The sequence below is a fragment of the Protopterus annectens genome, chromosome 6.part0 (genome assembly GCF_019279795.1).
Source record: "Protopterus annectens isolate FY-2018-M chromosome 6.part0, PAN1.0, whole genome shotgun sequence".
Lineage (NCBI taxonomy): Eukaryota > Metazoa > Chordata > Ceratodontiformes > Protopteridae > Protopterus > Protopterus annectens.
In genome coordinates, this window is record NC_056737.1 from 1,211,389,603 (window position 1) to 1,211,417,495 (window position 27,893).

Consider the following 27,893-nt stretch of genomic DNA (forward strand, 5'->3'; position numbering starts at 1 on the left):
GTAATTGAAGTCACCTAGTATGATGGTGTTTGGTGATACATTTATCCCCTCTAGTGTTTTCAGGAAGGCCATGTGAGGTTCCTGAGTTTGTGAGGGTGGCCTGTAGGTTGATCAATCAGCGTTCGCTTTTTTAAGCGTTCGATGATATAATATAGACCCAACAATACATGGCTAGGTTAGCAAATATTGGAGTACAAACTGCTCCCATAGGCACACCTTTAACCTACTTATATATCATCCTTCGGAGAGATATAGTCATTATCTAAAACAAGATTCATGAATTCCAAAATCAATTTAACATCAGTAGTTGACGAAAAAATCATACTTTGACACAGGGCAAGTCTCGGAAATTGTGCAGCTCAATTTGGGATTGTGTTGGAGGCCACAAGCCACAATCTTCTCATCATCCATTCACATCCCATATATGTATGATACGCCCTCTTCACAGACCATCCGGAGCACTTTTCTTTCATGCTTTATTGACATTTTTGTCCTGACATTTTGTCCTATTCTTCAACTTTTTCCTGCATCCTTTCAACATACATTAACTGGCCAAACTGCAAGGCAATAACTGCAGAGTAAATAATTGAATTAAGCTGGGAATTTGTAGGCCACTAGACCCCCATAAACCATGGGGTGCATTATAGAGCCTTTTTATACAACTTTTTTTATCCAGTGATAACATGGACAAATGACTAGGGAAAGAAATTAATTTTTTTTCTGTCAAGGAAGAAATCATCTAACGCTTAATGTTCAACATAGCAGTTCACAATAACTTGCTTGCAAAGATACATGAGTCATATCTAGGAGTAGTGCCTGCCTCCCTTCCTCAACCACCCTAAAATTGTGTGTATTCCCTTGGTGTTAGAGAGGGAATAAAGTGGATACACAAATTGGTCACAGTCATATCCCAAGATGGCTGCTGTCACACATACATATATACTACATGCTCCCTGACCCTACCCTAACAAGACAGCCACCTTCTGAGTACCCCTCTGGATTTAGACTGGAAAGAAACTGAAAGAGCAGCCACAATACAACACAATAACATATTTTACATGGTTGTTGTCAGACACATGCAAGCAATATGCCTCTTTCAAGGTTTGACCTCAAAAGTACCTCCAAGTGAGATTTTATATGGCTACCATATTTTTTAATGTCTTGCTTATAGGCTGAGAAATATCTGTTGTAGAACAGAATGTGTGTACTGCATCTTTAAGAGGCGTTCCAAGGAATGAACATGCATATAAATAGCAAGCACGTGCTAGCTTCAGTGCCATTTTGAGAGTGCAGCCAGAGAGTGAGCATGTATGAGTGTAATAGCTAGTTTGTTTATAAGTTTACCCAAGTTAAAGTTATTAAGCCTCAGTCCTGATGTGTTTGTACATAATAAAGCTACTTGAACAGAACATGAAGACTCGTCTATTTTATCCTGATTAGAGTAACATAGTGTCAGAACCGGGATTCCAGAGACTGCTTTTCAGAGCTATGAGGTGCAGAGTTAATAGTGAAGGTAAACTAAGAGAAACGAGCATAAAAAAGATCCAGAAATGAAGCAGAAGTAATGAAAACCTGCATGAATGATTTATTCTGTAAAAAAGATAAGACAGAGCATTACAAGGGCACAGACCGCATTACTAAACAATTGAGAGGCACAAAAAGGTTTATTAATTAAACAAAATGTTTGAGATTAAGATACTTGATAAAACAATTATCAGAAAAGCACATAAGGGGTTTGGAATTACCTCGGAGTTGCAGAACGAGCACGTTTAAAGGAAAATGTGCATGTTTAGAGTAAAACGTGCAAAAGAAAAGTATAATGGACATGGAAAAAGATTAAACGAGCAAAACGAATATAATAAGGGCAAAAAGGGCACAGTAAGCATAAAAAAGCAAGGCGGCTGCATGTTTAGGCAAGGTGCGGTGTTTTGGCACAACTACTGTTGTATGAGCATAAGAGTTATTCGAAGTATCTCAAAGTGTGAAAAAGTGCTTACACGGTGTGCTTATTACTGGGCATTTATTCCAAAGAGTTTATTGTGTGCAAAGTGCAACTATTTTGTGAAGTGCAGTCAAAATATAGCCATTTCGAAAAGTTTCTATTTGTGTGTCTATTTGCAAAGTGCTGCCATTACAGATTAATTCTTGCACTGTAAAGAATTATTTAACAAAGTGCCATCATTTTGGGAAAGTTTCAGTGTGCTGTATAATGTTTATTCGTAAAGTGCAATTACTTTGAAATGTTTCTTACTCTGAGCTTCTTCTGCCCAGTTCATTCACACAATGCAGTTATTTTGAAATGTTTCTTACACTGAAAAGATGTGATTACTTACAGTACAGTGATTCCAAGAGTATTACAGTGCCCAATAGACTTATTTCACAAAGCTCAGTTATTCAGAGGCTTGTTGTGCTACTGGGCATGGTTACAAGTACTGGCATATATTTCTGGCACGTGTATATGTGTGTGTCTGTCTGTGCAAACTTCCAAAAGCCTTCATTGGTATTTATTAATATGCCAGATGGATTTCGAAAGTCATCACCATTGGTGTTTGCTCAGATTATTGCAGAAAATTGCAGAATATTTGAGCAAGAGTATGATATTTTTATACAAGCAGTTTATTCTGATAAAGATGCACACACCAGGGCATTCGTTTTGCTAAACCTACCTGGGTCAGCGACCATAGAAAGAGTGCGTTCATTTGTGTATGCAGTAGCAGTATATGAGGGAGAAGGTGAAAACTCTCATATTGTTGTATAGGCTGAATCAAGAGAAGACTCCTAGTGTTTGAAGTGCAAATTAAGGGAAATGTGTAACCCCCAGTCAAATATTACATTAGAGAGGCATTTGTTTTACACAAGAGATCGAAAATCAGGCGGACCTTTTGCAGCTTATATAACTGACCTGAAAAACACAGCTAAAATGTGTTGGTTTGGTGATTTAAAAGATGAGTTAATAAAGGACAGGCTTGTGTTTGGCATTAATAGTGCTGCTGTGAGAAAAAGCTTGCTTCATGACAGCGATTTAATGCTGAGCAAAGCTATAGAGATTTGTCAAATCCATGAAGTTACAAAAAGGCACACGTGTGTACTTGCAAGTGATAACAGCATGGTTTCAGCAGGCTCCATAGCAATTGTAGACAGCATGTAGACAGCATGCAACACGTGGCTAGCAGAAGCAGGCCTAAGCACATGATAGTTACAGCCCCTGCGGATTTATCTGGGAATTCCCGTAGTTTTCCAGTAAGTTCTAAGAGAGGGACATGCTCAGTGCAGTACAAGGATGAGTCAACAAAACCCAAATCCAGCTTTATTGTTAACTGTTGCAATTGTGGTGTCGATCATGAGTCTAAAAGAGAGAAATGCTTAACATTTGGTCCGCAATGCCACAAGTGTAAAAAATCTAACCATTTTCAAAAGTTTTGCAAATCAAGTAAACCTCACACAATTATAAAGAAGGGTCACTCAAAAAAGCAAGTTTATCATATAGAGACATGCAATTCTACTTTCTATGTAGATGATGTATCAGTAATTGGTGAAATGGTTGATGCAGTAGATTTGTTGGCAAAGAATGAGTGTTTTGTACTGTCCAGATCAATGGTAAATCCACCAAGCTCAAAGGAGACACTGGTTCAAAGTGTAATGTTATGTTAGCAGACACATTTGTTAAGGTGAGAGCTGGTGAACAACTCAATGTGGCTAGTTGTGCGAAACCTGTTGCTTATGGAGGTGAAGAAATTCAAACTGAAGGCTCAGTAGTGCTTTCATGTTATTTAGCTAGGAACTGTTACAACTCAATGTGGCTAGCCAAATGTTAAGGCCTCTGGCTAACGAAGTTCACAGATGACTGCAAACTAGGAGCCATAGTCAAGTCCCCAAATGATGTGGACATCCTACAGAAGGGCCTCACTGAGGCAGATGCCTGGTGTCAGAGCCATGGCCTCAAGCTCAATGCCACAAAGTGCAGTGTCATCCCCTTTGGTAAAAGCTCTTTACCCATGAACTACCACATAGGCAGCAATCTACTTAATACCGAATGCGTGATAAGAGACCTTGGGACCCAGGTGGACAGTAGTCTCTCCTTTGATCGTCACATCACCACAGTAGCCAGGAAGTCCTTCTACGTAGCACACCCCATCATAAAAGGGTTCTCATCCAGGAAAAAAGAGGTCATTGTTCCCCTCTACTCGACATTCTTTAGATCCATTATAGAGTACAACGCCCCTTTTGGAATGTACCTCACAAGACATCTGCAGCAGCTGGAAAGGCCACAGAAGTACCTCACGAAGAGGATTGCTGGCCTCAAACAAATGCCCTATACCGACCGCCTCAAAAAACTCCAGCTTTACTCCGTAGCATATCACCTACTCCGAGGTGATCTCTGCCTAACATATATAGCTATGTCAAACCCAGAGCTGTTGGACATGCTGCACCTAAGGAAATCCCAATCCCTCCGAGTTACACTCTCTAGGGACCTAAACCTTGTCACCACAATAAACAGGACATGCTGGAGGGATAGATTCCTGTCCCAGAGACTTCCCATACTCTGGAACAGGCTACCCATCTATGTCAAGTAAAGTTTTTCATTAGCACTCTTCAAGAAAAATCTTGATGAGTGGATGGGAAATAGGAAATACAGTCCGGGGATCACTTCTGTGTCTCTGTTCGACAGTGGCACAGGAAAATAACTTTCTTGGGTGGCGTAAGCCAGGGAACCTTGTTGGCTAGGCTTACATAGGCCCTTGGGCCGATAGCCTAGTACCTACCTATGAACTTATGAACAACTTACTATTCTATGTAATCCAAATACCTGTGCAGGCATTATTGGGTCTCAGGACAGTTTGAGAATGAATTTGCTTTCCTTTACTAAAGAAGTTCATCATATAAGCACGTCTCAGTTCCAATTTTACTGAAGCCATTTCCTCAGAGTATGCTGATGTTTTGGATGACAACTTAGGCAAACTTCCAGTTGTGTATTCTATGAAGTTAGACCCAGTGGTCAGTCCAGTGGTCAGACCAGCACAAAAAGTTCTGACAGCTATGCAGAATAAAGTTAAAGCTCAAAATTACAACCAGCAGAAAACCGATGGAAAATATCCAGAAAACAACAATAGGAATCAGATCCACAATAAAATTTATTACACTGACTTAGCGCCTTGGCCACAACAGCCTTCAAAGAGTACAAAATTACAAAAAACACATTCCTCTATATATATACATCATCAGCAATCAATTAAATAAATACTTTAATAAGATTTAAAGCAAACTTTTCCAATTCACTTCTCTTTTCAGACCTCTTGGTCTTAATGTGTCAAACCTCAATATGAAAACAGTTTCTTTTTACACTGGCATGTTTTTAATTAATTTTTCATCCCCCTTCCTGATAAACACTTCTTCCAAAATTGTAGCTTGTAATGTCATTATGATGTTTTTCCAAAAAGTGAACTGCTACAGGACTTTCTAGTCTCTGTTTCTTAATGTCTCTTATGTGTTCCTGCAACCTAATTCTAAATTTCCTCTTGGTTTCACCAATATAGAAAAGGTTGCAGGGACATTTCAAACAGTATATTACACCTGCTGTGTCACATGAAAAATGATTATGTGGTCTAAACAGTTTCCCATTAATCCTAGGAAGACTCGATGTTGTGTGACAACATATGTTACAATTATTACAAGGTGTAGTACCCAGAGGCATTAGGGAACTGGAGGGGCTTGCTACTGGTGAAATAAAGTAAGCTTTGACTAGTTTATCCCCCAAATTCTGCCCTCTCTTGTAAGCCACATAGGGTATATTACAAATAATCCTATGCAGGAATTCATCTCTATGTAAGAATTTCCAATAATGTTTTATTAATTCCCAAACTCTTGCGCTTAAAGTATTATAAGTGGTTACAAAAAACATTTTTTCTCCCTCAGCAAGATAATTATTACTAGGGTGAGTATATCTTTTAGTACTATTATTATTATTATTACGTCTAGGGAGGTGGAACTGTATTAATTTATCAATAGACTCTTCGATTAAATTCTCACTATAACCTCTATGTAAAAACACAGACAAAGTTTGACAAATCTGCTTTTGTAAATCCAACTTATTATTACAGAGCCTGGATAATCTAATCATCTCCCCATAGGGTAAAGATTGGATAGTATGTCAACTAGTACCAAATAAATATTGGTTGCCATCCTCAAATTTATGATGAACTGTAGTTTCAATAGAGCCATCTTTCATTCTAGATAAAAGAACATCCAGAAAATTCACCTCTGTGCCACATTGTAAATCATCAAATTTAATATTGTACACATTATTATTTAATTCAGAAAGAATTAAAATCTTATTAAAGTATTGATTTAATTGATTGTTTTATTAATTGATTGCTGATGATGTATATATAGGGGAATGTGTTTTTTTGTAATTTTGTACTCTTTGAAGGCTGTTGTGGCCAAGGCACTAAGTCAGTGTAATACATTTTATTGAGGATCTGATTCCTTTTGTTGTTTTTTTTTTTAAGTTAAAGCTCAGCTGGATAAAATGGTGCAGCAAGATGAAATTTGTCCAGTCACAGAACCACCTGAATGGGTGTCGTCCATGGCAGCAGCCCACAAAAAAGGCTCAGACAAAATCAGAATATCCATTTACCTGAGAAATTTGAACAAAGCATTAAAGAGACTGCATCATCCAATGTGTACAGTTGAGGAAATCGCAGCCCTAATACCAAATGCCACTGTTTTTTCTGTCTTAGATGCAAAAAGTTCATTTTGACAAGTGATGCTCAATCGCAAATCCTCATTACTGACTACTTTCAGTGCCCCATTTGGAAGATATAGATTCCTCAGGATGCTATTTGGAATAAATTCAGCAAGTGAAGGCTTTCAGCATGCAATGGAGCAAATTTTTTCAGGTTATCCTTGTGCCATAATAGTAGATGATTTATTGGTTGGAGGCAATCGTGAAGCAGAGCATGACAGAAATTTTAAGAAAGTTCTAGACAGAGCACGGGGAAGTGAACTTAAAGCTCAATTCTCTGAAGTGCAAATTCAGACTACCAGAAGTTACATATGTAGGTCATTTATTTACTACGACTGGCTTGAGACCAGACCCCTCCAAGCAAGCAGCCATTCTTGAGATGCCAGCACCAGATAATGTTCAGGCTCTACAACATTTCCTTGGTATGGTCAACTATTTAGGCAAGTTTATACCAGACTTTAATGAGTTGACAAGACCTTTGAGAGAGCTGATGCACAAAAATGTTAGATGGTCTTGGTTGGAACAGCACCAGAAAGCATTTGAAGGTCTTCTGCAGAAAACTGCCACCCCACCTACATTAAGATACTATGTCAATAAACCAGTAACTCTTTCCTGTGATGCTTCAAAATTTGGTCTTGGCACAGTTATTCTTCAAGAAGGCAGACCAGTAGCCTATGCATCAACAACTCTTACCCAGACTGAAATGCAATATGCTCAAATTGAGAAATAACTTTTGGCAATAGTATTTGCATGTTCAAAGTTTCATGATTATATCTATGGTCGAGCTACTCAGATTGAAACTGATCACCAACCTCTAGTTACTATTTTAAAGAAGCCTATGCATTCATCTCCAGCGAGATTACAAAGAATGATGTGAAATTGCAAAAGTACAACTTCAAAATGGTCTATACAAAAGGCAAACTTCTTTATCTGGCTGATACCCTATCAAGATCACCCAGACATACAACGGAACAGCTTCCTGATGGGAAGTTTGACTTTGACACCCTGGAAGTGCGTAATTTTTCTACAATGAGACTTGATGAGCTAAGAGATCTTACAAAGACTGATCCAATTTTGCTAAACCTCAAACACTACATTAATGTTGGATGGCCATCAACGCAATCTAGTGTACCATCTGAAGTGCAAACATATTTTCCTTACAGAGATGAGATGTTGATGAAAGATGGCATTATTATATCAAAGGTCCCAAAATTGTTGTTCCTGCTTCCTTACAACATGAATATATCCAGATTTTGCACTGTGGTCACCCAGGTTCCGAATCTACCAAAAGAAGGGTGAGAAAACTAGTATTTTGGCCTTCTCTAGCAAAAGACATTGATAAAGTACTTTCTTCTTGTTCATAGGTTCATAGGTTGGTACTAGGCTATCAGCCCTAGGGCCTATACAAGTCTAGCCATAACAATTCCCTGGCTATTTCTTCCCACATTATTTACTTTCCTGTTCAATATGGAATAGTACTAAACTGCATTTGCAAAAAGAACCACTTCATCTAAGTCAAGTTCCTGAACTACCTTGGTCAATAGTAGCCACTGATATATTTGAGTGGAACAATCAGCATTACTTAGCATTGATAGACTGTTATTTGAACTGGTTTGAGATTGATTTACTACCTAATACAACATCCATTGCTGTTTTTGCTAAGTTGAAATGTAATTTCTCAGTCCATGGTAGTCCACACAGTTATTTCTGACATTGGTACTCAATTTACTAGTCAGTTGTTTCAGAAATTTACAAGAGAATGGGACTTAATACATGTTACTAGTAGTCCAGAATATCTACAGTCAAATGGACTAGCTGAACGTGCAGTACAGAGTACAAAGCATTTGCTTGAGAGGTCAAAGTGTGAGAACATTAATGTCTTTTTGAATTTACTCAATCTCAGAAACGTACCACGTGACGATATATTTGCCTCGCGTACTCAGATACTTCTGTCTAGGCAAACCGGAATAACATTGCCTATCAGTTCCAGTTTGTTGCAGTCTAAAGCTAAGAACAACAACTATTCAGAAAATGCTCTTTCCAGAAGTTCAGCTATGATAAACTGAGCAGATTTATTTCTCCATTGAAAGAAAGAGAGACAGTGAGGGTACAAACGGCAAAAGATTTCAACTGGATGGTCAAGTGAGAGATATATGTACTGAAACGAGATCCTACTTTGTAGAATCTGAGGGTGTGGAGTACAGGAACAATCGCAGACATCTTCTTCCTGTATCAAAATCGATATTGCAGCATTGCTCCTGTGATACAGACTCAGAGCAACCCAGACAGTGTTCCTGTTGCAGAACGTGTCTTAACTTCTACTTCCATTCCTGATGATGTTCCTGATGTCCCAAAAACTGAACATTCAGCAGAGACAGTCCCAGTAGCATTCTAATTTTTATGTCACATGATTTGGTTGTATTTACAGACCAAGTGTGAAATACACAGCAACCCAGACATAATTGCTTATATGTATTTGGTTTTGTATAATTGTATGACAAAGAACTATTTGTATTGATCGCATGTCAATTAATGTTGTCAACATTGCACTCAAGGATGGAGGATGTAGAATAGAGTGTGTGTGCTGTGTCTTTAAGAAATGTTTCAAGGACTGAACGTGCATATAAATAGCAAGCACGTGCTAGCTTCAGTGCAATTTTGAGAGTGCAGCCAGAGAGTGAGCATGTATGAGTGTAATAGCTAGTTTGTTTATAAGTTTACCCAAGTTAAAGTTATTAAGCCCCAGTCCTGATGTATTTGTACATAATAAAGCTGCTTGAACAGAACCCACGAAACTCATTTATTTTACCATTTTTAGATGAATGACATCTGTGGTCTTCATATATTTTTCACAAATAAAAGCTGCACTAATCATTTGTTTTTCATGGATACACTCCTTTCTCAAACACACACACACACACACACACACACACACACACACACACACACACACACACACACACACACACACACACACTCTCTCTCTCTTTCACACACACACACACACACACACACACACTCTCTCTCTCACACACTTACACTATCTCTCTCTCACACACACACACACACACACACACACACACACACACACACACACACACACACACACACACACACACACACACACTCTGTCCCTGAGAAACTAGGTGAACAACATTTTAACTGTGGATCAAATGACAGCATGGTGAATCACTTTCATATATAGTCTACTCTTTCTCCCAAAGATGGTCATTATGCACACCTCTGATATTTGACTACAATGAAACTAGACAACATAATGCCCCCACAGTAACTTACTTCATCTTGTTTCGTCAAATACATACACTACACTGCAATAAACCAGGCCAATGACTGATTATCAATGGCCATATAAACATCATTGTCCTTGGCTGTGACACATCTTAGCCTCGCTCTAATCCCCCCCCAAAAACATCAGTATGGAACATAATTGATTCAGTATGTCCTTACCAATGCCCAAAACTGTTATTGTATTAGTAAAATAAACTTTATTAGAATAATGTCTCTCTAAATATTCTTTCTGATTTCTGATCCCGTTAGGCTGACTCAATCAAATTTTCCTTTGCACTAGACAGGTTTATGTGCAGCTTACCTCACAAGCAAAGAAAATCCCCATCATTGCCAAAGAGTGCTATGATACCTCACATTGTTTCAAACAGTAAATGATGAAAATTAATGATGAAGATTTAAATGGCAACAAGTTCCATGAGGATGAGCATTAACTGGAATCCTGAATTCAGTGTCATTCTAAGCAAGTCACTGGTCTTGAAGAATTTAGTCTTTAATTTACTAATATTTCATGCCTTTATTACAAATTGCCAAGTCACTTTTCTAGCCTGTGCTGTCATAAACTACTGCACTCTGAAGAGGAACATAATGAGAAAATACCCTCCAGTAAAATGTTACCTTATTTCCTATACAATACAAAGTTAGCATTGACCAAATAATCTGCTTGACTTTAAAATGATCCAAATATTATTTCTGCCACAAATATCTTTTCCATAACCTCAGAAAAATCTTAGTGCTACTTCCAAATAATTTACCTTCTCCAGTTGCTTTCCCTGGCAATGGCATTAAATGGTTATCACCTGTTTTCTGTTTCCAAACTGCCATAACTTACAAAAGCCACTTTCAAGCATGACACGTGCTCACATATCCTACAACTCACTGCCACCCTAATTAAGTTATTAGACTTCCTGCTCATGTTTTAAAAAATTCCCTAGATACCCCCCCTTTCAGCTTTATGTTGGTTTGCATGCAGAAATGTGCTTATTCTTAGTTTGTCCTCCGGATCTTGACAGCCCCACTCCCTAATACTCCAGCTCCTGACAGCTCCCCTCCCTAATAATCACTAAAGCTCTTCACCTTTAAAAGGTTAATTTATTCCCACAGCCCCTTCCTAAAAATGATTAACACAAAGCAATATAAGGCTGTATATTCTTAAGCCTCAACAATCACAAGAAACTTTGTTCACTCTACAAATCCTCTATATCAAGAATGGGTAATAACTCACCCCTGCTAAGTACCTACACCCATCACCAACAAACTGCCACTCACATGTATCCCCATCTCTGTCATGAATAATACAGTAGCAATGAGATCTGAACTTCGGTGTCACTTAGAGGTATGGTCTCTTTCAGGTACAACTAGACAGTTTTACAAATATCACTCAGCAGAAGAGCTTGATCTCTCCCATCCCCTTACCTTTGCAAGGCAACTCAAATTCAAAGAAAGACCAGTAGGCCGAGACATTGATGAGTAGGCCGAGACATTGATGAGTAGGCCGAGACATTGATGAGTAGGCCGAGACATTGGCTCACCTCTGTTGCCATTTAAATAAGTGGGGCAAGAGAACCACTGAACTCAATATTACGTCCTTCACTACCTGTCACATTTGATGAAACTTGAAAAGAAAACTTCTCCATGTTGTGCCTTGATTCTACCTGCTACAGAATGTACAGTATCTTCCTTCCAACAGCAGCTAAAAAGCACACACACACACACACACACACACACACACACACACACACACACACACACACACACACACACACACACACGAGACAGATTTCCCTTTTAGACCATCTGTAAACTCTCAGGATGCTCCCTCATGCTGTTATTTACCATCACCAACCAGCATTCAAAGTTTCCGGGCTTTCAGGTTACTGCCACCTACTGTAATATAAATAACCAATCATAGAGTCTTACAGGAGCTTTGTAATTGGTCATTTAGATTGTAGGTAGGAGCAACCAGAATGAGCAGAAACTGAGATAAAAGAGTGCTGTAGGCATGTCTGTTTAAGCATGCTTTAAAAAGACATCCCCTTTATACGACCGGGAGACTCAAACTGCAGTGAGAAGTGACAGGCCCTACTTGGGTGCAGGGCTTTATTTTGTCAAATCAGCCCAATTGGCCTAAATCTAGTTCTGCTTTGAGATAATTTTGTGGAATACTGAACTGGTACATCCTGGAGAATACAGGTTAACAAGATATCAAACCTACATTTTGGTCCCACCAATTGTCTTCAGTTCCACCTAAAAAAGCTCACAAATCCCAAAGTATATAAGGAGCATAGTGAAAAGGTCAGTGTAGACAGCCAGTGGTAGGTTTTAGAGCCCTGTATTACTACAGTAAGTCTAAAAGAGGACTTGATTATGTCCTTGTGAACCTTAGGAATACTAAATATCATAGAAATCATAAAGGTAGACATTCTTAAGAAGTTGCATATGTCGGGTGTTATAAGTCAGTGAAGAAACAGTCATCTTTTTATAAGTCAGTTTTACAGTAGGCTATATTAGCTTTATTTCTAGGGGAAGAAAATACACAGCGGCACCTGAAGCATATTAAACGTAATGCCCAAATAAGCCATTCATTAAAAGTAATGGTAGCTATAATCCATGGCATTAAAAGTGATGGTACCTCCACATTTGTTGGGTTTCATAATGCAGACAGACAATGTTTTTTAAGGATTGTAACAGGTCAGTCTCATTTTTAGTAAGGTTAAAAAAAATGTGGCTCATAATCCCCTTATAGTAATTATAGATTTCAATATCAGATGCATTCTCGAAGATGTGTACCCTTACAGTAATTATAAATATTGGTATCAGATGCATTCTTGAAGGTGTGTACCATTACAGTAATTATAAATATCGGTGTCAGATGCATTCTTGAAAGTGTATACCATTACAGTAATTATAAATATCAGTATCAGATACATTCTTGAAGGTGTGTACCCTTACAGTGATTATAAATATCGGTTTCAGATGCATTCTTGGAAATGTATACCATTACAGTAATTATAAATATCAGTATCAGACACATTTTTGAAGGTGTAATTATAAATATCAGTATTAGACACATTCTTGAAGGTGTGCACCATTACAGTAATTATAATTATCAGTATCAGATGCATTCTCAAAGGTGTGTACCCTTACAGTGATTATAAATATCAGTATCAGATGCATTCTTGAAGGTGTGTACCATTACAGTAATTATAAATATCGGTTTCAGATGCATTCTTGAAAGTGTATACCATTACAGTAATTATAAATATCAGTATCAGATACATTCTTGAAGGTGTGTACCCTTACAGTAATTATAAATATCAGTATCAGAAGCATTCTTAAATGTGCGTACCATTACAATAATTATAAATATTGGTATCAGATGCATTCTCAAAGGTGTGTACCCTTATATTAATTATAAATATCAGTATCAGATGCATTCTCGAAGATGTGTACCCTTACAGTAATTATAAATATCGGTATCAGATGCATTCTCGAAGGTGTGCACCATTGTAGTAGGTATAAATATCAGTATCAGACGCATTCTCAAAGGTGTGTCCTAAGGAGTTTTGGCGTGATTGGCCCCAAAAGATATTGGATCAGTTTGATAGGAAAACAAGAAAAATGCTTCATGCTTATCAAATGATTTATAAAAATCAGTGTGTACCAAAATTTTATATTCTCCATTATGAAGGAAGTATGGACCTCCTTGGAACTGATTACTTGTATGGCTCTGCAGTTGTAGGACCACACTCATATCTGCTGACCTCCCAAGATCCAAACATACTGAACATTTTAAAACATGAGGATAAAAAGTCTAAGATGATGTCCCTGCTTAGTTTAACAGAAACTTACCGGTGTCAATCAGGAATGGAAATCAAACCAAAAACAGACAAAAATCAAGCAGCAAATGAATGTGCCAAAAAACAAAATAAAGACTATAAGGTTGCAGATCAGATGAGAAAGAAATATGGAAAAGGCAAGTACAAGAACTCCTGGAACAACCTCATGTCAGTCAGGATCTGACACAAGAATGGTTAAGGAGAGGTGAATTTAAGCCAAAAGGTGAGAGGTTTATATTGGCGGCCCAGGACAGTGGACTACATACCTGCTGGTTTACAAGTCCATTGAACATGTGGGAGAAACAGACAAATGCAGGTTTTGTAAAACAGAATCGGAGCAATTGCACATCTTGTTGCTGGGTGTGATACACTAATAGAGAGGGCCTTTATACTGAAAGGCATAATAATGTGGCAAGACTTGCAGTGGGGATTATACAAACATTATAATATTGAAATAGCTGAAAAGCAATGGAAACATGAGCGAAAAAGCATTATAGAAAATGCTGAAGTTTAAATCACTTGAGATCACACGAGATCACCCATTACCAACACCACACTCCTCAGCTGCCCAGATTTTCCTAGAATGTCTATTTTGTGCCTCATATTTTTGGTCTATTCCTCACAAAATTTGTAATTTTCTGACAAACCACTGAGGATTGAAGTGACTACATAATGACATACATTTGAGTTTCAGACTTCATATCTTTCAGAAAATGCATGCTAATATAAACCCTGTTATTCTAGCAATGTTCTAAGTTTATAAGACTAATATCTAAAAATCTGCCTTTGTTTCCCCATTTTTTCAGGCCTTATCCAGATTTCTTGCTCTAAGGTTGTAAAGTATGATCCACAGTTCAAAAAAATAGATGCAAGAAAACCAGTTGTAGTAGTCCATGAAAAGAAGATAAAATTAGCATAGATTGCTGAAATTGCTGCACCCACTGATTACACAGTGTGTTACATACTGAGACACACAAAGTCATAAAATACCAGCATATCAGGGCAGAAATTAGGGCAATGTGGAAAAAAGGATACCCAGACAGTTCCAATAACAGTTGGACCAGTGGGTCTCATTAAAAAAAAAAAAACTTTACAGTCATATTTACATATGTTACCAATTGCTGAAACTCCATACCAATTGCAGGAGTCAATCCTGGGAATATTGTGGGCTCTCTTAAGAGGCCCTTTACCTAACATCATAAACTGAAACAATAATAATTTAATGAACTTTAATTATACCCTGACTTAGGACTGGGGTCCATTCCTATCATGGTATTAGAAGCTCACAAGATTTGGAGAAATTAAACTGCATGAAAAATCAGTGATGTTAAATAAGGGAGCTGGATTCAACTTTCTGGTAAAAAATCTTATTTCATTAAAGATGTTTGCCTCATTAAACCTATTATTATTTAAAGGAGCAGAAACGGTGTTTGTTTTATTTCTAAATAAATCCGTATTATTTATGGTGGGCAAAAGCACTTATCTTTTAAAATAAGTTTTTAAAAACTTTTTTAGGACAATTTTTATTTGATCCATCCATGACCCTGTGCTGCGAATTTTTTAATTGCTAGTTGCATCTGCATGCAGTTGCCTGCCTTGTGTTTGTTTACAAGAATTGAGGTATATAGCCCTAAACTGTAGCCCCTCAAAATATTCATCCATAACCTCCATTCTTAGCTGTTGCTAGATTGTTGTCAGCCATGATCTTATTAATTTCTTTGTCTCTAAGTACAGATTTCGATGTTTGCTCACTACATTTTATTCAATATCTGGCCAAGAGCTTTTGTAAAGTAATTTCAGATGCTCAGTGGAACAGTTTGTGGCATTACCATTTATTAGCAAGATACTGACATAGGTTCATAGGTTCATACTAGGCTATCTGCCCTGGGGCAATTATAAGCCTAGCCCGATTCTGTATGGCTTACGCCACCCCTTGATTTGAGTATACTGTGCCCTTTTTAAGGTTTAGTTTACTGTGCCTCTGTCTAATAGTGACACGGGAGTAATCCCTGGGACAAACCTACGATCCCCCATTCACTTATCGAGATTCCTCTTGAAGAGATTCAGTGAGGTGCTCTGCCTCACATGAACTGGAATTCTATTCCAGAGCGAAGGGAGCCTCTGGGTTATGAACCTGTCCCTCCAGCAAGTTCTATTTATTTCTGTGCTGAGGTTCAAGTCCCTCGAGCATGTGGCTCTAAGGGATTTAGATTTACTGAGGTGGAGCATGTCCATTAATTCTGGATTTGACATAGCTTTGTATGTCAGGCATAGATCGCCTTGAAGTAGGCGGTATGCAACTGAGTAGAGCTGGAGTTTTTTTAACCGAGCAGCATATGGCATCTGTTTGAGACCCTTGATCCTCTTAGTGAGATACTTTTGGGGTCTTTCTAATTGCTGCAGGTGTCGGGTAAGGTACATCCCAAAAGGGTCATTGTATTCTATTCTGATGAGGGATGAATAAAGGCATGGTTACCTCTCTTGATCTAGATGTGAAACCCTTCGTGATGAGGTGGGCTATGTAGAAGGTCTTTCTAACCACTTTGGCAATGTGGTTTTCAAAGGAGAGATTGCTATCAACTTGGGTCCCCAGGTCCCTAATAACTTTCTCTGTACTTAATGGGTTTCCGCCTATGTGGTAATTTGTGGACACATTGTTTTTGCCAAAGGGTATGACTATACATTTTTTGGCATTTAGCTTTAAACCATGGCGCTGGCACTAGTTATCTGTCTCTGTGAGACCTTTTTGAAGGATGTTTGTGTCAGCTGGAGAGTTGATTATGGCACCCAGTTTGCAGTCGTCTGCGAACTTGGTGAGCCATAGTCCTCCCACGTTTGCCTGTACCTCAGAAAAGTATATACCGAACAAGAGTGGTCCCAGGACAGAACCCTGTGGGATGCCACTTGTGACCGGTTTCAAGTCTGACATGGCTCCAGCAACTCTCACTCTGTGGGTTCTGTCTTTGAGCCAGTTTGCGACCCATCTTGTGACATAGGGGTTTATATTTAAGCTGGATAGCTTATCTATGATGCCCGAGTGGGGTATTGTGTCAAATGCCTTTGCAAGGTCCAGATAGGCTGTGTGGACTACCTTCCCTTCATCTATGGCTTTGGTGACTGTTTGAAAGAAGTCAACCAGGTTCGAAAGGCAGGATCTGCCCTTGACAAAGCTGGACTGGGTAGGATCTAGTGTCTGTAGGTCCCCAATGTCTTTGTTTATGAGATCCATGATGATCCTCTCCATAGCCTTGCAGACTAAGCTAGTCAGGCTTATGGGGCGATAGTTTCCAGGGTCCGTAGAGGCTCCACCTTTGTGGTGTGGGACCACTGTTGCTGTATGCCATTCTGTGGGCACATATCCTGTAGTGAGGCTGAGATTGTATAGCTGTTTTATTTGAGGGATTAGTTCCTCTTGGAGTTCATGTAGGACGCAACCTGGGACGCCATCTGGTCCCATGGAAGCAGTGTTTTTTGCTTTGGAGAGGGCAGCCTTCACCTGAGCATCTGAGATGTTTGGGAGGCAGCCCTCTGCCGGGATAGATACTTGCTCTTTTGGGGGGGGGGGTGGAGAAGTTTGCACTGAACCTGTCTGCCAGGATATTGATGATGTCTGTGGGTTCAGTGTATTTTTTGTCATTTAGAATCAACTCAGAACAAGTCTGGGAGTTGCATCCCAGGTTTCTAACATAACTGAAAAAAGCCTTATGATTGTCTTTGGTGTCCTGTGCAATTTTTCTCTCGAAGCTGGCCTTGGGAGGATTTTATGAGGGATCGTAATTTTTTGCTAGTACTGATCAGAGATGCCTTCCCTATTAGGGATTTTGCTCTATCATGTAGTAGCTTCCTCCTTCTGTTGTACAGTTTATTTATGGCAGGGGTCCACCAGACCAGACGCCTGCCTTTGGATGACTGGGTCTTGGTTTTGTTTGGGATAGCATGATCCATGCATTCCTGGAGATGTCCATAGAATGCATTTATATAGGATTCTGCAGTTTGGGCCGTCCTGTACTCCTATGCATTTCCTTTTATCTCCCAAGGAATTGAACCCTTGTGTGAGTTCTCTTCTCTCCGCTTCTTCTTTAACTCTTTAATTTTTATTTCTATGTCCTCCAAATACTTATCTGTGGAACTTGTTTGATCCCTTTTTATCTGAGTTCTCTGAGCTTTGCATTGTCTTTTAAATTGGCCCCCATCGTGTAACAACATTTGCCATACTAACCTCCTCAGCTGTCAGAAGGCAATATTCCACCATGTCATCTCATCTGGGACCCTCTCTTTCTTCTAAATTACACTGAAACTGGGTTAGCAAATTGAAGAGAGTAAGCTAGAGAGGTTAATCCAGATTAGAGCATGTCTGAGAGTAGTGCTGATTCTATACTCCTTTACCTCACCCTCCATTACTCAGTGAGATTAATGAACCACATATCTGTTCTACTTGCCCCCTCCTGTCACTAGTGCATAACAAGTAAAATCATTTTTATTATGGTGGTGTATCCTCCAGATGTTGCTTAACTCAAATTCTTCTACGATAGTGAATAATGTAGGCCTCTGGAGCCTAATGGACCCGACTGGTACCCTATCTAAATATGAGTGCAAGACTAGTTTAAATTCACCTCTTGGTAAGATTGTAGTGGGCAGCTAAATTAATTCCTGCAGCACCTACAGAACTCCCGCAGGGGGCCATTTTAATCCATGCTGGCTCAAGTCCAGCGTGTAATTATAAGACGATCGATCTACCCATGTGATCATTTACAGTTACCATCCAGCCTTAATGTCAAGACATAACAAAGAAGCCCTGGTCCTCACATATCCAAGGAGCACAAGTAAGTACAAACATGCTGCACATGCAAAGTACACTGACAGTGACAGTCACTTATTTGGTATCTGAACTGAGATATTGACTGGAGAGTCCCCTTCATTGTCATACTCTCCGTCCATGACTGCTCCAACATGGTGCTCTCATATAGAGGTATTTATGGAGTGGTACAATCCTCAGCTGACGTGCCCTCATCTTCATCTGCCAACACTTCGAACCTGTTGTGTAGCAGCAATCTTTTCTCCATTTCTAAAGTACAGCACTGAAATCAAGGGCTATTCCTCCAGCATGACCAGCTATGCCCAATTTGGAACCCATATTCTTGGCTTTCTAAAGTCCAAGCACCTAAAAAAGAAGTATCTGGGAGTGTTGTTGTAAACTGACCTGGGTGTAATATAGTGAGCCCTCTCATTAACAGATGCACAGCAACCTCCCAGTAATTTATTACTTCCTCCATATGAATGTAATAGTATCTGTACCTTCAAGCTTTTCTGGATGGCAAATAACTCAAGTTCTTGTGCCTGGCCATATTTTCCATGTCCATAGGTTAATAGGTTCATAGGCAGGTACTAGGCTATTAGCCCTAGAGCCTATATAAGTCTAGCCAAAAAGGTACCCTGTTATTTTATTATTTTCCTGTGCCCCTGTCGAGCAGAGTCACAGAAGTGATCCCTGGGGTGAATTTCCTATTTCCCATCCAATCATCAAGATTTTTCTTGAAGAGTGCTAATGAGGAGCTCTGTTTGACATAGATGGGTAGTCTGCTCCAGAGTATGGGAAGTCTCTGGGACAGGAATCTAGCCCTCCAGCATGTTCTGTTTATTGTGGCGACAAGGTTTAGGTCTCTAGAGCATGTAGCTCAGAGAGATTGGGATTTCTTTAAGTGGAGCATGTCCAACATCTCTAGGTTTGACATAGCTTTGTATGTTAGGCAGAGATCACCTCTGAGTAGGCGATATGCGACAGAGTAAAGCTGGAGTTTTTTGAGACAGTCTGCGTAGGGCATCTGTTTGAGGCCAGTAATCCTCTTTGTGAGGTATTTCTGTGGCCTTTCCAGTTGTTATAGATGTCTTATGAGGAACATACCAAAAGGGGCGTTGTACTCTATAATGGGTCTAATGAGTGATGAGTAGAGGGGAACAATGACCTCTTTTTTTCTGGATGAGAATCCTTTTGTGATGAGGTGAGCCATGTAGAAGGATTTCCTGACCACTGTGGTGATGTGATTATCAAAGGAGCGATTACTTTCCACCTGTGTCCCAAGGTCTCTTGTCACATTTTCGGCATTAAGTAGACTACCACTTGTGTGGTAGTTTATGGGTACAGAGTTTTTACCAAAGGGGATGACAATACACTTTTTGGCATTGAGATTCAGGCCATGGCTTTGACATCAGGCATCTCTCTCAGTGAGGCCCTTTTGTAGTATGTCCACATCATTAGGAGTTTCAATTACAGCTCCTAGTTTGCAGTCATCTGCAAAATTTGTTAGCCAAAGACCTTCTGTGTTAGCCTGTACTTCAGAGAAGTAGATACCAAACAGGAGAGGACCCAGGACTGAACCCTGTGGTACTCCACTTGTCACTGGTCTGAAGTCAGACTTGGAGTCTGCTACTTTCACAGTGTGGGTTATGTCCATAAGCTAGTTGGCAACCCATCTTGTGACATAGGGATTTATACTAGTTTAGTGAGCTTATCTATAATTCCAGAGTGGGGGATGGTGTCGAAAGCCTTGGCGAGATCTAGATAAGCTGTGTAAACCACCTTACCCTCATCTATGGCTTTGGTGACTTCTTCAAAGAACTCAATCAGGTTTAGGAGACATGATCTGCCTTTTACAAACCCAAACTGGGTAGGGTCCAGAGTTTGGAGATTACCAATGTCTTTGTTTGAGTTCCATGATGATACGTTCCATGGCCTTGCAGACCAGGCTCATCAGGCTAATGGAGCGGTAGTTCCCGGGGTCCGTCGTGGCTACCCCTTTGTGGAGGGGGATAACCGTCGCGGTGTGTCATTCCGTGGGCACAAAGCCTGAGGTGAGGCTATGACTGAACATGTATTTATGTACGGTGCCAGTTCATTCTGTAGTTCATGTAGAATGCAGCCTGGGATATTGTCAGGTCCCATGGATGCTGTGTTCTTGGCTTTGGAGAGTGTGTTTTTTACCTGTGCAACCGTGATTACAGGAACTTTGCTATCCTTTTAGCAAGGTATCTCTGTGGGCATTCTAGTTGATGCATGTTTTTGGACAAATGTATGCCAAAGGGGGCATTATATTCAATTCCTTTGCTCTAACGTCTGTAACTTAATTTGGTAAACATCTTCAGCAAAAGTAAAAAGGGCTTCTATTGATATATGACCAACATGTGCCAATTGTTGTAAGAAAGTCTTTGTTGTGAGAAAGTGCGCAACCTATAAACAAAGGGATTGTGTCTAGATCTAGAGATGTCACTGTCCCCCTTTACTCAGCCTTCATTAGACCAGTTATTGAATATAATGCCCCCTTTGGCATACATTTGTCCAAAAACATGCAACAACTAGAATGCCCACAGAGATACCTTGCTAAAAGGATATAAGGCCTAAACAACATGTTCTACAGGGACCAACTCAAAGCCCTGTCACAATATTTGGTATCCTCCAGTCTGCTAAGAGATGACCTGTGTCTGGCATTTAAAGCAACCTTCAACCCAATACTGATGGATTTACTGCACATCAGCAAGTCAAATGTCATCAGAAATACTCAGTCTAGGGATTAAAACCTCTTCTGCAGCATCAACAGAATGGTTTGGAGGGATAGGTATATCTTGCAGAAGATACTGCTGCTGTGGAACAGAGCCTCTATCCATACAAAACAAAGTTCATCCTTGTCCATATTCAAGTTCAACTTAGATCTATGGATAGGAAACCGAAAATTCACCCATGGCTGCCTCATGTACTACTAATGGATAGAGGCAGCTCCTAAGGGCTTTTTCTGATATATTAATCTCCTCAAATTATCTATGGTATGATCTCAAGTTATTCTCATTAGGAGTAATATATAATTATTGATCACAGGATAGGTAGGCCCTTCTATAACCAAATGGGAAAGGTTATTTTGAGCATAAAAAGGGAAATTAGCAAAGTTTAAAATGGCCTGCAAGGATAACTAACATAGTACTTACCTATGAACCTATGAATCACTCAGTCTTCCTTCTGAAAAGCCAAGATATTCCCCTCCATCATGGCAGAGTGCAATAAAGTCCAAACCCAGCCATCACCTGTATCCTACCATGATCTAAAAACACCTCCAGTAGTGAAAGGAGACCTGTAGAAACTTTTGTAATACCATTATTAAGAACCTAAGTGCCCTCAAAAAGTGCTAACACTCTCATTCTACCAGAGAGCTGAAATCAGTGGATCTTCTCAATGTGCATGTACATGCATGCCCCCCCCCCAGAGCTGAGCATTTTATTTATTATTTTATAGTCAATATGGTTTATGCTGGTTTTATAATATTACAGCAAAAGGGTATGTGTTATCTGACACATCAAACTTGTTAGAGCAAATTATGAATATCCTTGAATGTGATGAAACTCGTTATGGTTACTCATGATGGCTGACAGTGTTCTGTTCTGTCATGGCATTTGCTAATGCAAAGAAGGTTGTCCCCTCTCATATTTCTATATGAGCTATTGGTAATATTACCCATAACTAATAATACCCATATGAGTTGTAAGAATAGTTTACCAGTCTGGTAGTTTATAATAAGTGTATGTGTGTCAGTGAGGGTCGATAAGGATATAAGACGTACGCTATAAGTGCTGTTTTACGGGATGGCATTATTCTTTTGTAAAGTGATACTTGACTGAGAATTGTATCTGGTATATGTCAACGGTATATATCCGTATGTTAACTTTGATAGGATCAGATCTATCATTCCTTTATGACAATCATTGTTGAAGATATTTAGCTATTTTGTCGATACAACTAAATTGATAATTATTGTTTGGGCGATGATGCATGATACTGCAATAGTTAGCAAGATTAATGTTTAAATTTATGTTTAAATTCTGTGTGGCTGATGGGGAGGAGAATAATTTATGACAGATCCCTTTCTTCTGTTGTTTTCATTTCCTTCAAGCAATATTCGAGGTACATGGTTGCCTGTCATTTTTTTTTTACTTTAAATTAATGTGTGTTCTTTTACATTACAGTCACTGTTTTAATTATGTATATGATTTGTTGGTTCATCAATGAAGACTGGATGTTTTCTAACAGATCAAAGTAAAACAGTGTTTATTTGATGAATTGGAAATTAAGTACCCAGCACCGATGATAATGTTGGTTGGTGTTATTAAGGGAAATATTAAAGATGGATTAGAAATGACGTGAACGCAAACATGCAGAGTTCTTTTAATGTTTTTTTTTCATCTAGTGGAACTTTTCAAAAAACAGTAAGGCAGATATTTAAAGTGAAACAAAAATATAAAAATGTAAAATATTGTATTGACAGTTAGGAAGACAATTTCGGAAATTATTGCATTCTTCCTTGAGCAAAATCACTACTTGTTTAAGTACTCATTATAATTTTCTCTGGCAGTTTATTTATAAAATACTTATTCATTATATGTGATGTTACAGAAGCCTTCACAGTCTTTTCCCCTATTTATGCAGATTCTAATGATATTTTGTGGAAAATATAATGTGATAAGTATCCCGTTCTGATAGCAAGACAATCAAAGTGTGAAAAATATTGATCTTTCTCAAGCAACTGAACATCAGAAACAAAATGCGTAATGCATACAGATGTTTGTTTTCCTTTCATATAAATAATTATACAGAATCTCAAATTCTAAATATCTGCATATAATATAACTTACTTTCTATGCTTATTGTCTGGCTTTGCCTTTCAAAAATATAGGTTGAACTGATTTTTAACAGCATATTTCCTCTTTGCCTGTTTAATAGTTTGCTTATTTACGTGTCTGTTGTTGCTTTCACTTGTCAGTATTTATCTGTCAGCTAGTCTGCATATCTAGCTAAATATTTCTGAAACAAAAAAGATAATTGAAGTCTAAACTGAAAAATGTCAATAAAATAGCTTGGTTTCTGTTGCAAGCATCCTTGAACAGAAATTTACCTAAGTAAAAATGGAATGCTCTTAACATAACACTAATACACAGAATAACATGGATTAACTTTTCTTAATGTTTTTTTCTTTTTAGAGTATTTTTATTACGGGATAGCCAAAGCAATCCAAATGCTTTTGTTCTGTCATTATGCCATGGACAGAAGATAAAGCACTTTCAGATCATACCAGTAAGTAAAATGAAGCCTTATGAAAATGTCTGTATTCCATGAAAAATAAGCTTTCAGTGTTTAAATATTTCACTTTAAGGTGGCTTCAGGAGAAGTGTATATTAGCCATGTGATCTCTCCCTCAGAACCACCAAGAAGAAGGCGTTTACATGCTAAGTAATTCAAGAAATCACTCAACAGCATAGAGCAGCACAGCCAGCCCCATCATGTTACATTACATGGCCTTACCACAGTCTTGGTATGGGGATTGGGAAGAGAGGGGGAGTCATGAGACACCAAGGATAACATCAGTATAGGGACTGAGGGTGGGGGATCCTCTAGACACCAGGAAAAAAACATCAGTATGGGGATCAGGAGGTGGGGGGAGGCACTAACCATCAAGAATACAAATAAATAAAGAGCCTTCATGGCACATATATTATTACAGAAATCGGGAAGGTGGGGACAGTAGCCAACAGAGATACAAACAACTAAAGTGCCTTCTTTGCATGGACATCACTGTGGGCATCAGGGGTAAGGGGAAACATAGACCCCAGAGATATGAATAATGAAGCAACCTTTATGACCTGAGCATCACTACAAGGATTGGGGGTTTGGGGGAAACACTAGACACCAAGGATAGCAATTATTAAAATTACTTAACGGCAAAGACATCACAATGTGAGTCAGGTGTTTTTTATCCATTTATGAAAGTAAGAATTATAATATAGTTGAAAACGTGGTTGGTGTCTACCCTTCAAGATAGCAATCACTTTAACTTTCTTCAGCTTTTATGAACAAATCCAAATTGTGCACTTCTTTTACAAAGATAGTGAAGTGGATCAAGCTAACCTGATGCCAGGTTCTTAACAAATACAGCTGAGGTACATCATAATAGCTATCTTCATGTCTTTCATTGAAATATTCTGGGGCATTACACTAGCAGGTAGCCAAAATTATATACGGATTGCCTTAGTATAAACACAGTTTTCTTTAAGGATCTCATTGATTAGTTGAACAGTACCATAATCTCTAAGAAAAGGCAGTCTTTAACCACGACATCTTATATAGGACTGCTATAAAGGGATGTTGTACTCAAGAACAGTGATGATACAGTGCTTAACTGTTGCTGGCATTTTTAGAGATATAACATTCCATTATTTTACTGTAGCTAAGAAATTCTGACAGCTTCATTTCCTTCTTATCCTTGAAACTGATTAGATTGTTTTTAGCAGTTGTATTATATTTGTATTGTGTTAAATAATATAGAATAAAATACTGCAGTAGTCACTAGCATTGAATGTCAACTTACTTCATTGTATTAATATTCATAGAACTTAAACTTTCTCAGAAATAGTTTGCATCATTTTCCCCACAACGAAAATATGATCAAGTTTAACAAGATGTCCACATATAATCAGTTTAACAAGATGTTCCATAATCATCAATAGTGTTTACTATTTGTCTCTGGGTAAAAAGATGTTGTAGACGTCTGAGCCCTTTTTTTAGAAGATTGATAATCTTTTCCATGTTATGTTTTTTTCATAAAATCTGGCAGAACTTGCACAAGAGAATGTGGTATATATTACTATTTCTAGTTAACTTTAGGTAAATTTGAATTATACACAAAGATAGCATTTCCAGTTTCATATACTGATGTAAGGGTAAGTATATGATGTCAATATAGGATTTAGATAAGCTATGACTAGAGTACCAAAGTACAACATTTTACTGAAAAAAGGTAAACTTTTAATTAACAACAATGATTATAGCTGTTGAATAATTTATATTGTACCCTGACTGGTAAGACGGGCTTTATATGGCAGATTTCATGAGATAGAGGGATATACTTTTGATATAGAGGGATATACTTTTGATTCAGGTCTGTGTCCTTGCTATTTATTTAGATCTGTCAAAAGTTCCCAAAGCACTTCCACATAAAGTTATTGAAGTAGTCTTTTGGTACATGACCTCAACCGGGTCTATATTACAATGTTGAAACATCGTAACAGCGAACACTTAAATATTGACAAGTATTCAGTGAAATTCATTTCAGCGATTCACTGAATACTTATAGGGCAAAGATGTAGTTGGCTAACTACACAATTTTGCCCTTTTCTCCACTGTAGTGCAATCTCGGAGTTGGTATATTTAGTTAGGGGGGGTGTAGGGGGCACAGCCTCCATATGGGTGGGTTTGTTTTAGGTAAATTTAGTTCTGCTGGGTTGTGGGACAAGTATTTGTTTGACCTTTAAGTATTCAGTGTATCGCAGAAGTGCATTTCGTTGAATACTTGTCGATGTTTAGGTGTTTGCTGTTACGGCATTTCAATGTTGTAATATAGAGCCCCTCAACCATATAGGTTCATAGGTGTATACTAGGTGAACAGCGACCAAGGTCTTAATAAGCCTAGCCATGCAACCCAACCCAGTTGCATCCCCTTGTAACAATTTGTCTTAATATTATTAGGTTTGCATGTTAGGAGGTTGCTAAAAATTTATGAGGCAGTTAAGTTTGTTATGGAATGTTTATTGTTGTACTTGGTCTATAAGAGACATGGGATCCAACCCAGGGATGAATTTGCAATTTTCCATACAATGGTCAGGGTTACATTTGAATGGGGTTAGGGATTGATGAGAAGCCTGTTTCAGGGAATGGGGATCCTTTGAGTCACATATCTATCTTGCCAACATGTTCTGTTTATGTTGCAAGCAAAGTCCAAATCTCTGGATCTAGTGTTTCTGGTGCTGCTCATTTTGTGGCTGTGCAAAATCTCCATCAGGCCTTGATCTAAGGATGCTTTACATATGAACCACAGATTGTTTCTCAACAGACTGTAGGAGACTGATTATAGAGACATGGCTCTAAGGTAATTTTTATAGGACAGTGTGTTAATACCCTGGATTCTCTTGGTGAGGAGCCTCTGTGAGCATTTCAGCTATTGCATATGCCTAGTCGGTACATGCTAAAGGGTGCACTTTGTTCTCAGTACTGGGTCTGAGAAGAGATCAGTAGAGTGGTACTATAACTTCCATGTACCTGGATGTCATACCATTACTTATAAGTTGAGTGAGATAGAATGATTTTCTTACTACTTTGACTATGTGATGATAAAAGGTCAGATTACTGTTTCCGGGTCAACTCTTAGTGGTATCTTATAAACAGAGTAAGTTGCCTGGATAGATATTTTCCCAAAGGGCACCATAATGTACTTCTTTTCATTGAGTTTTAATATGTGGCTTTGGCACCAGTCATTTGTCTGTGTTAGATCCTCTTATAGGATGTTAGTGTCATGGGGGAAATTTGTGGTAGCTCCCAATTTGCAGTTGTCTATGAATGTAGTGAGCCAGAGGCACATGACATTAGCACTGACCTCTGAGAAGTAAATGCCAAACAGGAGTGGGCCCAGCATAGAGCCCTGTTGTACTCAACTTGTGATCTACAAGTGGAGGTGGTTTCACAAATCCTGACTTCTTGGGTCCTATCTGTGAGCCAGCTGACAATCCAGCAAGTTGTGTAGGAATACATGCTTAGTTCAGTGAGTTTATCCACAATACTTGAGTGATGTATTGTACTTAATGCCATAGCCAGGTTTAGGTAGGCGGTATGCGCTGTCTTCCCTTCATCCATTTCCTTGTTGACTCTTCCAAAGAAGTCCACCAGGTTTAGTAGGCATGATCTTCCCTTGACAAAGCCAAACTGATTTGAGTCCAATGTTTGTTGGTTGGCAATGTGTTTTTTGATCATTTCCATGATAATTTATTCCATGGCTTTTCATCTTAGATTAGTCAGACTAATGGGTCTATACTTTCCAGGGTCAGTTGGTAGTCCACCCTTGTGAAGGGGATAACTTTTGTCATCCATCATTTGCTTGGTATATAAGTTGTTCTGAGGCTGTAGTTGAAAAGTGACTCAA

At 38.7% G+C, this 27,893-nt stretch overlaps 1 protein-coding gene across 2 annotated transcripts in view; it reads left to right on the top strand.

Moving 5' to 3' along the window:
- GRB14 (growth factor receptor bound protein 14) overlaps nt 1-27,893 on the top strand; it is a 1,680,298-nt gene that overhangs the window by 1,565,391 nt on the left and 87,014 nt on the right. For both annotated transcript variants that reach the window (XM_044074833.1, XM_044074832.1), the window contains exon 12: nt 23,905-23,998. In XM_044074833.1, the coding sequence (XP_043930768.1) occupies nt 23,905-23,998 (94 nt within the window). The remainder of the gene's footprint in view (nt 1-23,904; nt 23,999-27,893) is intronic.